Below are 17,621 nucleotides of genomic sequence, written 5' to 3'. Positions count from 1 at the left end.
TTATCTCTAAAGACGACCTGACTTAACTGGTAGTACAAAACTGTAAGCATTATGTCTTATTAAAAATGCTCTGCATTGTGAAACGAGCTGAGCTTTGCCAAGAGACAGGAAATACTAGCAAATGAAGACTTGCAATGATCTGGATGCAACTTAGTGAGATGAAGGCTAGAACAAGGGGGACTCCTTAAGAAGTTGGTTAAAGTATGCCTTCCTAAAAACATCACTTTTCTTGAATACAACATGATATAAATGCTTGGCTTTTCTGTCTTTATATATCCAGAAGCATGCAAAGAAAGATCTGCTTGAGGAACAAGATTCTAAGTTTGTGTTGGATTAATGTTGCCCAAAAGGGTTGTGAGATCTCCATCATCAGACATACTTAAAAAAATGTCTGGACATGGTCCTGCACAACTGGTCTAAATGACCATGCTCGACTTAGAGGCTTGGACAAGATATCTTCAGTACTCCCTTCCAACCTTCACCATTCTGTGATTCTGTATTTCCAGGGAAATACTGACTGATTATTAGCTTCCCACAGCACACTTACAGCCTGACTTAAAAGGATCCTAATTCCCATGGTCACATTTGTTTCCAGTTGCCTTGCATTTTAGCTTTTGTATTTCTAAGAATCTCTGCTGCTTAGTGTGTAACTCTGAAACTTCGTATTAGGTGTTAGTGAGTTCTCTTCACAGCGAGTTCTCTTTAGACAAAATGATTCCTTTCTAGCTAGAGAATCAAGGACAACTGGTATCCAAAAGGCTTAAACAATGCTGAGGGAAAGGGGGCAAACCAGGGCGGCTGAGACTTCATAGCCTGGGGCTGTGGTTGGATAATTGACCCCAACATGTAGATGAACCAAAACTTATAAAAGTGTAAAGACTCATAACTGGATCCATCTTGGATTTGATTTGGGTGTAGCCCCAGCTGGGCTCTTGCACTGCCCAAAGTGTATCCTTTTACTAAATACCTACTTTATTCCTTTGGATCTGTCTAGTCTCTGTTCCAGATCAGCCCTTCCAGGTATAACAACCTCAACCATTCTGTGATTCTATATTTCCAGGGAAAAAACTGACTGATCCTTAGCTTCCCACAGCAGACTTACAGGCAAGAGGATCCTAATTGCCATGGCCATGCTTGGTAACCTGTGTTTACCATATACATTCAGTTTTCCCCAAAACTATCATTCTGTTAGTCAGAAGAAAAGAAATTACTCTACACTAAATTATGAATCCCACTTGCTTTTATAAACCTTATTCCTAATAATCACTATACATCTTAAAACAAATCAATAAAATAATAAGCCCTTTCTCTTGCTGGGAAATTTGGGATGGTTTTCTCTCTGAATGGGTTCTTCACACAGAAATCTGGAAAGAAAAGGATACTTCTTGGGTCCTTTGCCCCAAGCATGTGCACAGAACAGCTGTAGCAATGCCATCGGATAAGACTGGCTGCACCTGCTTTCAAAGGGAGAAAGTTTCCACAACCAAAACAGACCTGTTATCCATGGAAGGAGCAGTATTCTGAGATTTCAATAAATCATTACACTCCAGCTGGTGCTTTTTACAGATTGCAAATTAACTTATTTAATTATCCTGAAAAGGCCTCAGCTTTCATAAAGTTCCCCATTGTGTCAATACAATTATGCAGAACAGATTTATCTCATCATCATATTCCAAGAGCCATATTCCTGTAAATCTGTGCTAAACACAATTTAACTTCATTTTTGCCATCTCACAGATCTGCTCTCATTTCTCTGTTGTCCTCATAAAAACATAAAATACTTCTTAGGTTGTGAGACATTCCTTGCCATGCTGTCTACTTGCATTATTACCACTGGTAGATGCATGGGAGTACACCAGTACACTTAAGATGTCAAATGACATTTCCAAATTACTGTTTGTCTGGCACCCCTATGCCTTAGAGAAAAAAATGCTGAGATGACACACTGGGTTGCCCTTATGGATCTGTATGGAGAGAAAGACACCTATTTTTATTTGGGAGGATAGGGAGGCAGGAGGTAAGGAGGTAGAATGTCTTTATGCAGAAACATCACATCCCTAAGCACCTGAAAAAAATCAGAACTGTTTTCCATGGCAACATCAAATTAAGAGTTGACTGCTGCCCAGTGGAGAATTCTCTGACCTTAGAAAAAAGAAGATAGAAAAAGAAAGAAATAAAAGATGGCCCTCAGAGGCTGACAGTTCCTCTGCAGTTGTTGTGCCTTTGTACTCCTTCCAAATACAAGTGGGGGGGAAGTGATGACAGGACACAGCAATCTGTAACAGCAGCTCATTTAAACACACCAACCTGAAAAAACAGCTTTTCCTTAAACATACCATGATAACTTGGAAATTTTGGTCTGTAGTCCTCTACCTTACTACCATGTCATAGGAACTAAAATTGTTGCTAAGTGCTGTTTACAACATGTAAACATTTCACACTATTTCATCTAGCTTCTGGGGAGAGAGATAATTTCCCCTAATAGATGAATGTGTTTGTATCATTATTATTCAGTAAGATGTGGACTGCTGTTATCCTCACCAGCAAGGAAGACTCCTTTATGAGGCTGCAGATAACATACCCACTGAGGAAATTTTCAGGTTTTGGTCTGACGTTTCTGAATTAATCTGATTGTTTTTTCTTTGAAAATGAGCTTAAAAAAATCTATTATCAATTATGTTCTCTCACCACTCCTTTTAATGTAAAGAGACAGAGGAAACATCACAAGCTATATTATTTAAGTCATGATGGAGAGCTTTGCCCTTTCAGAAGTTAGAAATCCAATTATTCAGAAAATATTTTGAGTGACCATCTGCCATCATCAAAGCAGGACTTATCTGATCCTGTCTTTGCCTACTAAGGAAATCCTGGGGTATAAGATGAGCACCCAGAGTTTCTGCCTCTCCCTTCTGAACAAGAAATTCCCAAGCCATGACTTAGAGGGAAGTGGAAAGGGAAGAGAAGGCTGAATTCTGTGGCCTAAAGCAAAGTTGCTGGTAAACTGTAGCTAAGTAATACTTATTATCAGTTTTACTTTCGCTGTTGAAATGGCTGGTTCCAGTTCTATAAGGTTCCAGTAAGAAGAAATGAGACTGAAGTGTCTTCACTCATATTAATCTACAAATGAAGTTGTTCCCTTTTTCCATTTGTACAACTAAATGCCTCAAGAAACACACCAAGTCAAGGAGTGAAGCAGGAGATTAAAAAAAAAATTTTTTTTCTCTGGGTGTTACTCCCAAAAGAGATACAAGTTGCTTCTTTGACAAAGGGAACAGAATTTAAGAGACAGTATCATGAAAGTTGAAACACAGCTCCAGGATACAGTTAAAAATCAGACATTCAGGTTAATCACATTGTGACTCAGAGGTCAGCATTCCCCTACACACACAGACACACTGTGGTAGGGTGGCTACATGCTGTAGCCTCCACATGTGCTACTGTGGAGGCTAAAAACAGAAGGGACCTCCACATCATGGCAGAAGAAGTTCTACTGTAAATTATCTACAAAAGGAAGAGTAACCTAATTCTAAGAAGCTACAGGGTGGAGAGAATCTGGTTTTTATTTTAATTAGAGGAGCAAGCAGTTCAGTAAATTCCTACACTGCATAAAGAATGGAATAACTTGAACCAAGTTTGAAGGAGAAGCTAAGGAAGAGGGAACACATACTCGAAACAAGTTTTGCTAAACATATACCCTGGATAATCGATTTGGAACCTTCAAGAGTATCAGCTGGAAGCAACCAAGGTAATAAACATCTATCCTCTAAATTGTCATTCCTAAAATACATGCTTGGCAAAAAAAGCATAGAATACTGCATTTATGCCTTCTTGGGCTGGAGTAACAGCTGCAGGCTTTTCAGAGCTCTTTAACACAGCCTGCCAAGAAACAATATGATCATTGATTTTATGAACTGATAAGAATGAAGGAATTTGTCTTAGAGGATAGGTGCTTCAATCCATGAACTTATCAATTCATCAATGCTTTGTTAAGACCCTTTCTCTTTTCTTGTTGCTCCAAAGCCAAGTGACAACAGAATGCTCAAATACTATAAAATCTTATTCTTAGAATAACACCAAGAAGTTTCTAACCTCCTTTCTGTGAAATTTTAATCTGAATCAAAGAAAGGCATGAAACTTTGATTTAACATGAAATTTGACTTTTTTCCTACCCATGGGCTTAGTTGTCAGGACAATACTGTCAAGGTGAAAAACAACAGATAATTGCAAAAAGATTTGCTTCTCCTCCTCCACATGTGATTGACATACAGCCAAAAGCATCACCAAGGAATAGAGTCCTTGTATTCAGAAAGCCAACTGAACAGTAAGTCAAGTAAGGAACTTCCAGACACAGCACAGTCAGTGAATACTCACCCCTGCACTTTCATAAAAAACACATAAATCTCTAAGAACTCATAGCACCAAGCAGTTTGCCTCCAGCAAAGCATGCTTCTCCCCCTAACAAAGAACCCACAACTTTTTTAGTGTCTCCGAGGACAAAGAACTATTCAGATGGGACAAAGAAATTTAGGTACCACTTCTTTTAAAAATGGATTCTCTGTTCTTTATCCTTCATGTATTTGTACATCTGTACTGTGTTCAACTGTATGTAGAGGGGGGAAAACAGGTACCACAGCTTCAAAGAATTCACAAATTTCTCACATCAGAGAAATAAAACTCCATGGGCACTTTCAAATAATTCCTGAAGTCTCTGAAAGACCTACTACTATTATTGCAAACAGCAGGTAGGAGAAGAAAGCTCTCACATTCAGGATGCAAAGCAGAGAAGATACAGCTGCAAAGTGAAGCTTGGCTGAAGGAATCAAACTCTTCAGTTCTCAAGATGCACCAGCAGGAACAAACGTGATTTTATCCTTACTGCGTGAGATTTTCTGGTGGCGGATTTTGTGAAACCTGGATATTCCTGTATCTAAAGAGTTGTTAATTAAAACAGCAGAAAGCCACAGAAATGCTAGGGGTTTGAAATATGTTTAAGAGGCTGCATTATTTTAAGCAGAACACCAACTCCAGAAATGAGGCTGGAGAAATGAGTGGAAGAGGAAATGGATCCATAATACCTACAGATTACTTGGTGCTAAGAGCAATCCTAGTTATCATTCTCAGCCCTAAGTGGCATAGCTCTGGTGTGATATTAGGTGGTAAACCTGGGAAACCATGACATGGCTTGATCGATCTATAGTAGTTTCACTTGAAAGGATGAAACACCACTTATTACCTCTTTTTCTCCTAACTTAGATTCAACCTCCTTGTGCCTTTGTATCTCATCAGGAGCCACCCTTTAGCTTCTATTCTCCACGGGCTTGAAAAACCTCAAAAGTGGCACAACACACAAGAAAGGTGTTTTTTTGTCTTGGGGCAGAACATGTCAGTGGTGTAGTGGCCCCTGTTTCAGGTAGGCCTTGCTTCTACAAACATCTTCCCATACATGTCAGCCACAGATGTTCTACTATTAATATACATCACCAACTTGATATCCCAAGGAGTGTGTACATCTCACCAACAGATACTCCATCAGGGACCAGACACAATCTTTCTTTAAACAAAAGCAAGTGACCCATTTGTCTCCAATGGAACCGTAATCATGAATGCACACTCAGCAGAAACAATGTAGGTGTAAGACACCTAAAATTAGAAAACATTTATCACATTTTAAGACTGTAAACAAACTTCAGTGTGACTAGGGTAATAAAAATTAGCATCCTTTGCAAGTGGTGTTATCTGCCAGGGACAGTTTTCTCTGCCTATCTCACAAATAAATTTAAAGTTTAGAGAATCTTTCAAAAATTAGTCTTAGAACACAGAAGTTGCAAGTGAATTGATTTTGTTTGCTATGTTTTGCTAATTGGTAGTGTTTTTTGTATTCTGCTTAACCCACAATTAGAATATCCTCTCCAGACATTAGATGTTTATAAATTTCTCCTGATAAGATGCGGCCAGTTCTTCAGAACATAAGACACCTGCTGGAAATTACATCTTAAAAGTTACTTTTAGTTTTAAATGTCATGTTTGCAATAGGTTGCAGAAAGTAGACACACAGACAATAACAAAGTAAGAATAGTCATTAAATCACTTCTCTGGAGAGACAGGTCTATTATACTAATTAAATACATAAACTATTAGAGCTTCTAGCTGAAGTCTAATGACCCCTCTATCAGTCAACGCTACAAATAAGAAATCTTTAGGCACAGCAATAAAGATGCTACTGTTTCAGTACAAAAGCAGCATGGTAAAGCCTCATCAAGTTTTCCACCAGGGAACCTTCTAAAAATCTCAAGTCATAAAGCAATTAGCTATACATCTTGATTTTGAAGATCCCCTCAACAGAGAACTTTCTCTCTCTGTCAGCCCAGAGTGTTTTGACCTTCATCTCCCAGCAAAGTATCTCTCCAGAGCCTGCAGAAATCCTCCACTGCCTGATTTCCAAGCTCACACAGTGCCACCAAGTATCTTGAACTGAGCATGACTTACTACACATGCACAAGTCAGATAAACAGTCCTGTCTGAGACCATTTTTTAAAAAAATCTTTGACTAAAAGCTTTCTTGAATCTAATAATATCAGACTCACAATATATTTATCATATGCTGTAAAAACATTTACAGTGTCCACAGTCTCAATACACTCTCAGAAACAGCAGATATACAGTCCCTTGTCTGTCCTATCTTCCTGTTACACATATTAGGGACTAGTGCTTCCAACACTTTAGGCTTAAATTCTGATTTTAAAATCTGTAGGGTGGTTAAAAAATATGCAATATGAATTTAAGACATGATCCAAATGCAAAAACAAACTAGTTCTTACAAAACAGTATTTTCAAGGTTAGACAGTAACACTGTATATTGAACAATTTTTGTCTGCAATTTTGTATAATACATATTGATTCTGAAGGTTAAACATATAAATTCTGCATAAGCATCAAATTCTCAAGCACAAACCCATTACAAATTAATTAAGTGTTCCCCTACCTCAGAACTTAGGAAAAAAGAAAAAACTGTCCACTGAAGACTCTCACATAGGTACAAGATGGTACAGGCAATATGAAAGTTGTTTGGTTCCTTGCTATTGCAACATAGCCAGAAATTATTTGAGTAACTTACTATTTACCAAGCAGAATCTTGGAGAGATCCTGTTCAAAAGAAGTTCCTGGCGTAATCGAAGAACTTCAGCTTCCAGCACTTCCACCTTCCATTTACATCCAAAATCTTGTTTGGATACAGTTTTGGCAAGGTACTCTGTGTATTCTTTGGAACTCTTCCCTGGTGGTTTTGAGTGGATAATTGCAAAAGCCAATGCTAGTTTTGATATTTTCAAATACCAAATGTGATTTTCTCTTCCACCTTTGATTTCTATTGCATTAAAAAAAACAGAGAACAAAAAGGTTACTTCACTATGACTCCTTTAAGGAAATTATGCACAATATTTTCTTGGCTTTGAAAACTGTTCAACAGTGAGACCAATTCTTTAATTTCTAGTGCATTCCTAAATCATCAAGGAGAACAGAAATACAAGAATCTGTGTGCAACGTGGGAACAGATAATGCATGAGTTCCACTCAGCTATAAAAATAAAATGCAGCCAGTGTTTGAGAATAACTGTAGAAATAGTAAGCACTGCAAATAGGATTATCCTAGCAAAATTTTCATTGCAAATGTTATCTCCACTAAAACAAGGATGAAAAAAGTAAAAATACTAACCTCACAAAAACCACCCGGATGCCTCCTCCCCCCAAAAAGAATTCTAAACCCATGACAGAGGAATTCATTTGGGATTATTTAAACTTAAATATAATACATATAATTTCTTGAAAGTGTACCAAAAGGTCACAATGCTCAAAAGATAAAACTTTGAGGTTGTCTCTAGTTTTGGACACCTGGTTTTGATGTGCTTGAAGTTTTAAGTCTACATGAAGCCTCAAGCCAGTAGAAAGCTAAGCAGACAGCTTCAAAGTGATGCAAGTGGTTAGTAAGGTAAGTGCAGAAGACAGTTTTATAAGCTTTGATAAAAACAGTGAGGATAGGGCAAAAGGAACTATAAGAGTCAGAGGAACAAAATATTTAAATAGATTATTACATCATGTGCAACAGCAGAGGGCCTAGAAGCAGAGAAGGAAAAAATAAAATTAAAACCAACTAATATTAACTAGCCTATTTAATTAGCAAGATTACTTTTTTCCTAATTCCACATCATTTTCATTCCATTGTCTGTTGTATTCTTTCACTGAAAAAATATCATTCCCAAAATAATAATTTAAGAAAAACAAAATCACTTCCTACAATTTTGCTCTGACCTTGTCATCTATGATTTTTTCACAATGCTGTTTTTTTTCTTGTTATACGTCAAAACTGCAGGTTAAGCACTAATAAATTGTGTTGAGCAGCTCTGAAATAGTCACAGCACAAGTTTGAAAAAGATATTTCCGTATTTAGTATTTTATTCATCCTTTCACCAGACCATCTGCTATCAATAACCTGATTTTTTCCTCTGGTTCTACTAGACTTTGGATAGTAAGTCATAAATCAAAATATATTCATTTATCCATCAGGGACACTTACAGAAGGCACCACTTTAAGTATTTATGTCATGTTTCAAATAGTTCTGAAATGCACAAACACTCCCTGTGCACTCCTTGCACACTGCCCATACAGACACAGCAGGCAGTTTACATAGTACAGAACATAAAGGACAAGAGTGCAAAAATTCTTTGGTATCTATTTACCTACAACTATAATTTCAGCTACTTTTCTCCACTCCATTCTTGTCATGTGTCAGGGCAAAATCACCTAATCTAAGCCACCAGTGCATTCTTAAAGCTAATTAAATAGTAACCTTTAGAAAATGAACTATACTATATATATCCCTTACTTAAAGCAGTTATGCATTAAAGGGTACTTTTGCAAAATTCTGATAACGCAAACCTATTTCACACAACTTTTCAATTCATATCTAGAATTTCAGTGAAAAGCAGAAGTTGATTCAGTCTTAAAGAATTAGCTCCTCTGTGGGACAGCTAACTGGTGTAAGACTTATACATCAAAGGAAATGTTTGCAAATACAAAAAGCACACAAGTAATTGAACTTCCTTCAAAGCTGTGAATAAAATTAAATATGTAGAACTACACTGAAAGAAGATTAAACAGTTAACAGTAAGGTATCCAAAATATGTGGCTTTGAATCTGAAAGGTGCTTCCCAGACTATCTCATCAATAGAAATTTCATCCAGATATTACTCAAACAGTGTCTGTCAAGCTCCATTCTTCTAAGTCCCTGTGCAGAGCAGAACAATAAATTAGGACAGGCACAAAAATGCCTTACACTGCTTGTTTAACATTTTGGTACCTCCAGAGACTACTCTGCCAAAGTTTTCTGATTCATCTTCCTTTTAAGGACAAACACATACTAACTTTCTGCTTTTTTTTTTTTTACTTTCATGCTTTTACTTTAATGCTTTTTCAATATCAGTATTTTCCTTTAAATTGCATTCACAGAAGTTGCAAAATGACCAACATTCCAGTATGGGCCAGGGAATGGTATTTATTCCAGCATTTCATGAATGCACAGGTACCTTTTATCATCAGAGTCACCACCAAAACCTTATTCATCGTATTCTATTCCTCCTTACAGGACATACAAAGAAAATACAAACTTTACTGTCTGACCACTGACACATTACCACTATGCTACTAGTGTGAAATGCTACTTTGGTAGCATTTTTCGACCACCCATTGCCAAAATAAAGAGACTCACTTTTTCATTTTGTTTGCAAAGTGACTACTGTGTTTTAAGCATAACAAAAACTTTAGTGCACAAGGTAACAGTACAATGGAGATAACTAAAAGGCTCTTTAAACCACAACATTCCAAAATGCTATTTTCTAAAGTAGATGTATCCCTAGTAAGTTACATAAACAATGTAAACCATCACCTAATTCTGCTTTGAGAACCTTAAATAGCATTCCACCTTAACACTTAGACATAGAGTTAATTAATGAATTAATGCAATCTGGAGTTTGAGGGAGGCCTTTTCCCCCTCAACATCTTACACAGGCTCACTTCTACAGTAGGGATGAACATGAGTTTAAGGAGATATTCTTACTCTGGATGAAATAAAATCACTCCTTTTCTGGAAAAAAATACTTGTAAACATGCTGTTAGAAAACACCCCAACAGCAGGAGAGATCACAGAATATAGCTGGTTCTTATTAGCAACAAGACACAGTGCAGTTTTTGGAGAAATCATTCTGTTTGAATAACAAAATCTCTTGTTTAAAAACAGATAATTAAATACAAATTGCAATATTCCTGCAAGCATTTCCAGAAAGAATGGATTTCTCAAAGACTTCATGGAGAATATACAGCTCTTTCACTTGCTTTCTGTTACTGACACTGTCACCATCTCTCTTAATTTCTTTTTCTGATTAGAAAAAGAGAAGTTTATGTTTATGAAAATCAGAAGTTCTAAGAGTTGATTGAGGTTTTTCACCATTCCCCTAAAGGAACTGGTCTCTCAGAAACTAGTATGTAAGTCTTCTAGAAAATAACACACCGGATGACGCTATTAGAAATATGGGGATGCTGGCCAACTATGCATTAGCAAAAATTGAACAGCAATCTGTTGCTCTCAGGAAGTGCTGAACCACCAAATATATTCCACTGAAAGCATATTGGCAGCTACAGAGTTTTATCAATAATTTTTTTTTTTTGCTCCTATCAGCACAGAAATTACACCACTGGTTGAGCAGAAAAAAGTTTTAGAACCAAACCAAAAACTTTCCTTGATTGAGAATAGTACCCGACCAAGAGCAGAAAGGAGTCACCAGTCTAATTTTAGCTACTAATGCCAAAATATGTCTGACATAAAGAGCAATGTTCAACATTTATCCAAAGCTCCATTCCTGTGATTGCTCAGTTTTAAGGAAAGAACCAGCAGTCTCTTGTAAACTCTGCTGGAAGCAGGGCTCAGCACCCTAACAACAGATACCAGCTGGTGACTGGTTCCCTGTGCAAACCCTTCAATCCACAAACTGATACTGGAAGAGCACTCAGAGGACACCATGGGTTAACAACACTGTTGAACAGGGCTAAATCTACAGATTTCCAACACAAGAATGACACTCCATGTTTCCAGCTCCCACGCAGAGAAAAGGTACTGAGAACACACCGACCTGCTGAGATGCTAGCCATGGAAGACTGCTGAGCAATTATCCACCTGCTGAAATAATTACAAAAGAAGTGATGAAGTGTCCCATACAGCTTTGTGTAACATAAACAAGGGGAACTGAGATGTGGTGCAAGATCCATTGAAGACCTTTGATATAAGCAGGAAACAGGATAACAGAAAGAACCAGGATAAATCTGATTCATAAGCACTACTGTAATCCACCAACCTACCAGCCCTGTTTTGCAGCTGCATTTGATGCAGCAGCTCATATGGAAAGATTGAAATGCTAAGGGGTTAATGACTCAAAGAATTGGCCATTTGCAGAAGGTGAATCCTCAGCTCTAGAGATTTTAAGAAGTCTTTCAGGGATGTTCACGGGCAAATTTTACATAATTTACTCTTCTGATGGTGCATACAGTTTTCTCACTGACCTTGGAAGCAGGTAAGTTACAGAGAAATGGGGAGAAAGTAGCAAAGTTATGCTATGATTTAAAATTATAGGATACCTCAAACAAAACCCAAAACTAAACTCACTTGGAATAATTCAACACAACATTCATTAATGTCAAAGAATTACAGACCTTAGGTGTAATTTCCAAGTTTGCCCACAAAATTTATGGCTAATAATGGAGGAAACTGCTGCAAATGTCATAGACAAAACCTTATTGAATACATCAGGACACTAATTTGTTATTCAGACCACTATCATATGAATTTTAAAAATAATTTTAAAAATTAATAGCATAAGATACAGAATAGACCATAATTCATACAACTTCCAGGCCATTCCAGGGCTTGGTTTTCTCCAAATGAGACATTTTAATTTGAAAATAACTGGATTTGTCACAACAGAAACAAATTGCTATTCACCACTACTACAGAGCTAAGAATCTTCAGACAGCCCTAAATATATATAAAAAAAGCTTTTCCTTCCAAATTTAAGAGTACCTTAAAGGTAGAAACATTCAAGGAAAAACTGTTTGTTGCCATGATTTTTTCTTTAACTAGTCTGTCAATTACACAGTGCAAATAAAGGTGAAAAAATTACCCACATCTTTGTAACCTCATCTGCTTTATACAATAGAAACCAAGATATTGACTCATTATGATGTAGCACAAAATGCTGCAATTGCTCTAGCAAAACTGGGCTGAGCTCAGACACACACGGCCACAACATTAAGCAACAATAAAATAAACTTGATTTAATTGGTATGCCTAGCAAAATGTTATTGTGTACAAAATAAACAATAATAATGGGACAGCTACATAATCAAGATGAACTGAAGTATGCCTTGTGCTCCAATTAAACAGCTTTTATTGTAAAAATGTATATTAAACCAAGGCTACTCCACAGTGTCATCTTTAAACAACCTACACTCATAATAAACAAAGATATGTAATGTGGACATAGTCAGGGAGGGAAGAACTTGCTTCTCCTACAACAAACCTAACACTAACTCCAGCATATTTTTTTCAAACTGACTCAAAATGGTAAAACAATACTGAAAACAATAAATATTTAAAATACTATATGTCAAAAGCACAAGGAAACTTAAATGTAGCATGATTTGTTTCTTCAATCTCTAACTTTTAAATAATTTTAGCTTCTAAAATCAAATCTTATAAATTTTCCAAATCCAAGTAACATGAAGGAGTTGAAAAAAAAACATTTTAGAACTTACTGATGTTCTTCAATTATAACCATTTCAGAGAATTTAAGAACAGAAACAAGCATAATCCTTTGGGGTTTCAGTAACATTTATGACGTAGGATTTATCTCCTCTTAACTACAGAAACCTACAGTTTAGATGGCTACAGCTGAGCTAGCTGCCTAGACTTCTTTTATTATCAATGGGCAGAAACAGAGATTTCTAATGTTAAAAATAAGCCAAGTCATTTGTACATTTTGTAGTGAAGTCATGACCCAGAAACATTTGTTTCCCCCCATGGACTACAAAGAGTGTTAAGATGACTACACCAGATACACACACATGTACTGTGGACAGCCAACTGCACTGAGATGAGCTGGTGCACCACAGGCAGCTAAAGCTGAGACCTTCAGAGACCTATTTAAGGTACCTAGCTAACAAGAGATATTTTGCAAGGCTGACGACAGCACCCCTTAAAAGAAGTTTGTAACTCTGATCTTTTCAGTATCTCTGGGGGAAAAAACAAAACAAAACACAACAAAACAAAATAACAACAAAAAAAATCCACCCAAAAAGTTATGGAAAAAAGTTTTTGAGAACAACCTTGTGAGCATATTACAGTGCACAAGACAGCAGACAGGTGCAAATTAAAGACATGAGAACATCAAGTACGCTCAGAATCATATGAGCATAAAAAATCAGTTTGGCTTCTCAAACTTTCTTTGCCTCACTCTTCAACATGATATTTTGAAAATAATAATTTGAGCCTGAGTTTTATGGTAGTTTAAGACTGTGTATATATTCTCCCTACAAGCTGAGAGTTCTTCCTTTTGCACTCCTTTTTCTCCTCCAACAGGCCTCTTTTATGTGTCACTCACAATACTATATAATGAATCTGGCAGACAGTACCATTATCATGTTTCTCTTTACTACTGACTACTAAAGACACGAATGTGTTTCCAGAGTAGGGAATTTATTCTCAAAAACCTGCTGTTCAGAAATTAAAGTATAAGTCTGTGGTGTAAATTTATCTATTCTTAGGTTAGTGCAGATTTCTTCCACTACCAAAACAGAACTGTGCCCACTTAATCAGCTGGGTATAAATCCGTTTGGTTTGGGAACTGAGGATATACTTTTCATTATAGCTTTGTGAGAAATTTATGAAACCATGAAATTCAGACCCTAATTCTTTTACAAAGTTTCATACATGCTAATAATAATTACGTGAAGAGTAAATTTACCGTTGGTATTAGGGACTGTGGAAAACGATCACAGCCTTTATACACAGCCAAGTTAAAAGAAGAAAACACCCTTCATCTCCCCAGTTTTACCTACTGAAACGACCTTCTGAATGCAGAATTTTAAACCAGAGTTCAAAAAAAAAAGGCAATCAAGAGTCTGGAGGATTATATGAAGACTATTTTGCATATCTCCTCTTCCCATGTTAAAATACAGTGACTAAAATATCACCATAATTTCCTTTTCAGTTTCACACTTTCAGCTTTTACCTGAACAGTTCAGTTTCCACAAGTTTTTTAATCTACAAGATCAGTATCTTTCAGTGATACTGATTCATTCAGGTAACCTTCCAGAATGCATCAACTGCATTTTAAAAACCTTGATTTTGGGCTTCTTACAGAAATTTAATAGACAGAAAGAAAGACGAGATTGTTCAGAAGAAAGGAAATGTTTGTTATAGAGGATAAGGAAAAGAGGGAATACTGCCAGAAATCCAGTATTCATAAAAAGCTTACAGCATGCAATAAAAAATGAGTCCTTACATATACAATACATACTAACATAACTATAACCATATTTACATATGTAGTGTTTAAATATTAATGAAGCACTGAAAATTGTAAAAGACGGCAAACCACTGAAGAGACTTTGCAAGGTTTCACAGCCAAGTCCATAGATAAGTACTTTCCTACACTTTAATTTGGCTCAATTACTCATTTCTTCAAGTTAAGACAACATCTAAGTCATTAAGATGATCAGAAGGTTGGAGCACATCTCCTCTGAACACAGGTTGAGAGAGTTGAGGTTGCTAACTCTGGAGAACAGAGTGCTCCAGGGTGGCTTTCAGCATGTGAAGGTATAACAAGAAAGCTGGAGGGGGACTTTTACAAGAGCAAGACAAGAAGGAATTATTTTAAACTGAAAGAGGGCAGATTTACATTAGATATTAGGAAAAAATTCTTTACTGTGTGGGTGATGAAACATGCACAGATTGGAACAGATTTCCTGGAGAAGTTGTGGGTGCAAGTCTTGATTTTAGCTGGGACATTTCCTCAGTAGCTGTTACAAAGCTGTGGGTTTTGGATTTAGCCTGAGAATGATGTTGGTAACATCCTGATGTTTTTGCTGATGCTATGTAGTGTTTACCCTGAGTAAAGGACTTTATAATGTCTACATGCTCTGCTACTGAGGAGCTGCACTGAAAGCTGGGAGGTGAGCAGGGCCAGGACAGGTGACACAAACTGGCCAAAGGAATATTGGGATCTCTGTTCAGAAACGGGCTGGGCATTGGTAATCAGGCAACCATGTTCATCACTTGTTTCTCTTGGGTTCTGTTACTCTCTCTTCCTTTCCTTACTATAATTCTTCTTATTAATCATATTATTAGCATACTTACTATCACTATTATTTTATTTCAATTATTACATTATTCTTATCTCAACCCATTAGGTTTACCTTTTCTTTACAACTATCCCCACTGGGGTGGGGGGACTGAACAAAAGGCTGTGTGGTATTTAGGTGTCAGCTGGGGTTAAACTCCATCCCTGAAACTGTGTAAGACCAGGACAGATGGGATTTTGAGCAACCTGGTCCAGTGGAAGGTGTCCCTGCCCATGGCAGGAGGGTTGGAACTGGATGATCTTTAAGGACCTAGAACTCCAGGCCATTCTGTGATAATACAAAATTAATCATTACTTTCTTCCATCAGTCAATGAGAGAAATGCAAATGACTAAGCCCTAAAATATGTGAATTCCTAAGGTCAGAGTGATGAAAAATTATAATTTCAATTCACTGACATCAGAAATAATCAGGTAAAAATATTGCTAACTTTGATAATTCTTTGATATTCTAGTATCTGCATGTTCACACAACTTTTTTTTCTAACAGGAGCACTAACAACATTTGAATTGAACAGCAATTGAAACCCAGCATCCATCCAACAAAACTTCACAAATGTTTTTTTTCTTGTGACTTAGTTGAAATGGACAGGAGAAAACTTCAGAACTGTGACTTATAAAAATAGATACAAACAATTAATAGCTGATATCCTTCATTATTAATAACCAAAACAGAGCAACTTTGATGAGAAGATTCCCGCTTCCGCCCTAATAAACTCAACCTTTCCTCAGGAAACCACTCTTTGATCACCGGAGGCTGCCCACGTTAAGGACTCCCGCACGGAGACGGGGCAGGTGTCCCAGGGGAAGCAGGTGGTTGTTCCAGGGGAAGCAGGAGAACCAGAGGGCGGTCCCAGACCCGCACCCCGGGACACGGGGCTTGCCATGAGGGGTGGGGGCACGTCCCGGGCCGGTGCTCCCCCGTCGGAGCCCCCCGCCGGCCTCCCTCCCTCCCGGAAGCCCTGACAGCCTCGCTCCGACCCACCCGCAGCAGCGGCGGCCGCTCCGCAGGGCCCGTGCCCCAGCTCCATGGCCCGGGGCCGGAACGCGACCTCTCCGGCCCCGCTGGGGTCAGGCAGAGCCCCTGCCCCGCGGCGCGGTGGGAGCGGCTGCTGGGTGCCGGCCCTTCGCTCCTGCTCGTGTTTATCCGGGCCGAACGCGGCTGTTCCCTGCGGGAGTCGGCCGAGCCCGCGGGCCTCGCTTCCCGCTGCCGGGGCTGGGATGAGAGGGAAGCGCGGAGGCCGGCTGGCTGCACGGGCCCGCCTCAGTCGGGAAGGTGCAGGAATGGGAAAGGCACGGAACCCCGCAGGGACATCGGGAGGCCCCTGGCGCTTCCGCCAGGGAAGGAAGGGAGCGGAGCTGTGGGCAGGATTTAGCGAGCGTGGCCTGCCTGTCCCAGCCCTGGAGTCCGGGCTCTCTGGCTCGTGGTCCAGGTGGCAGAGCTCCCAGTCACCCGGGTCACCGAAACCACCCCCCATGTTTTTACACTTTATTTTAGCTATGAATCGCATTAAGGTCTTCCAAAGTGTTTACTGATCAACCTTAGCCTGTTCAAACTTTGCTTACCGAAAACACAGCCCCGTGCTAGCCACTGTGCAGAAAATTAACTATACCAGCCAAAACCCAACACAATATCTTAAGAGAAAATGGGATCATGACGTTTCTGAACAGTATTTCTTTAACACTGCATTGGAAATAGAAGCTGCCTTTTAGTGGAAATGCTGTGAGCCAAGCTCACCAGTAAAGAAAATTACCTTTGTATGAAAAATTACGTTCTCTACACAAACTGTGCTGAAAAGGCTGTGATAAGGCTCTTTGCCAGAAATGGAGTCTACAGAGACATAGAATCACAGAATCGTTTTGGCTGGATAAGACCTTTAAGATCATCAGTTCCAACGATTAACTCAGCACTTCCAAGTCCACCACTCAATCATGTCCCTCAGTGCCACATCTCCATGTCTTTTAAATACTTTCTGGCATGGTGACTCCACCACTTCCCTGGGAGCCTGTTCTAATGCTTGACAGCCCAAAGAGATTCTTACTTATATTTGGTTGAGGAGGCTGAGGAGGGAGGACAGAAGAGATAAGAAATGAGTAACGAAGTCAGATGCATTAGGTGCAGTTAGGCTTATCACAATATATCAAGTTTTTAAGTAGAGAAG

At 38.4% G+C, this 17,621-nt stretch overlaps 1 protein-coding gene across 1 annotated transcript in view; it reads right to left on the bottom strand.

The window, feature by feature from the left end:
- The window catches only part of MEI4 (meiotic double-stranded break formation protein 4), a 69,994-nt gene extending 53,504 nt beyond the window's left edge, over positions 1-16,490 (bottom strand). The window contains exons 1-2 of the mRNA XM_062488599.1: positions 16,445-16,490; positions 7,115-7,363 (exon numbers count right to left, since the gene is read on the bottom strand). Coding sequence (XP_062344583.1) covers positions 7,115-7,363; positions 16,445-16,490 — 295 coding nt within the window. The remainder of the gene's footprint in view (positions 1-7,114; positions 7,364-16,444) is intronic.
- Positions 16,491-17,621: the final 1,131 nt, after the last annotated feature.

The sequence above is a fragment of the Cinclus cinclus genome, chromosome 3 (assembly GCF_963662255.1).
Source record: "Cinclus cinclus chromosome 3, bCinCin1.1, whole genome shotgun sequence".
Classification (NCBI taxonomy): domain Eukaryota; kingdom Metazoa; phylum Chordata; class Aves; order Passeriformes; family Cinclidae; genus Cinclus; species Cinclus cinclus.
The sequence above is the reverse complement of the archived record's forward strand: the minus strand, read 5'-3'. Positions and strand labels throughout refer to the sequence as shown.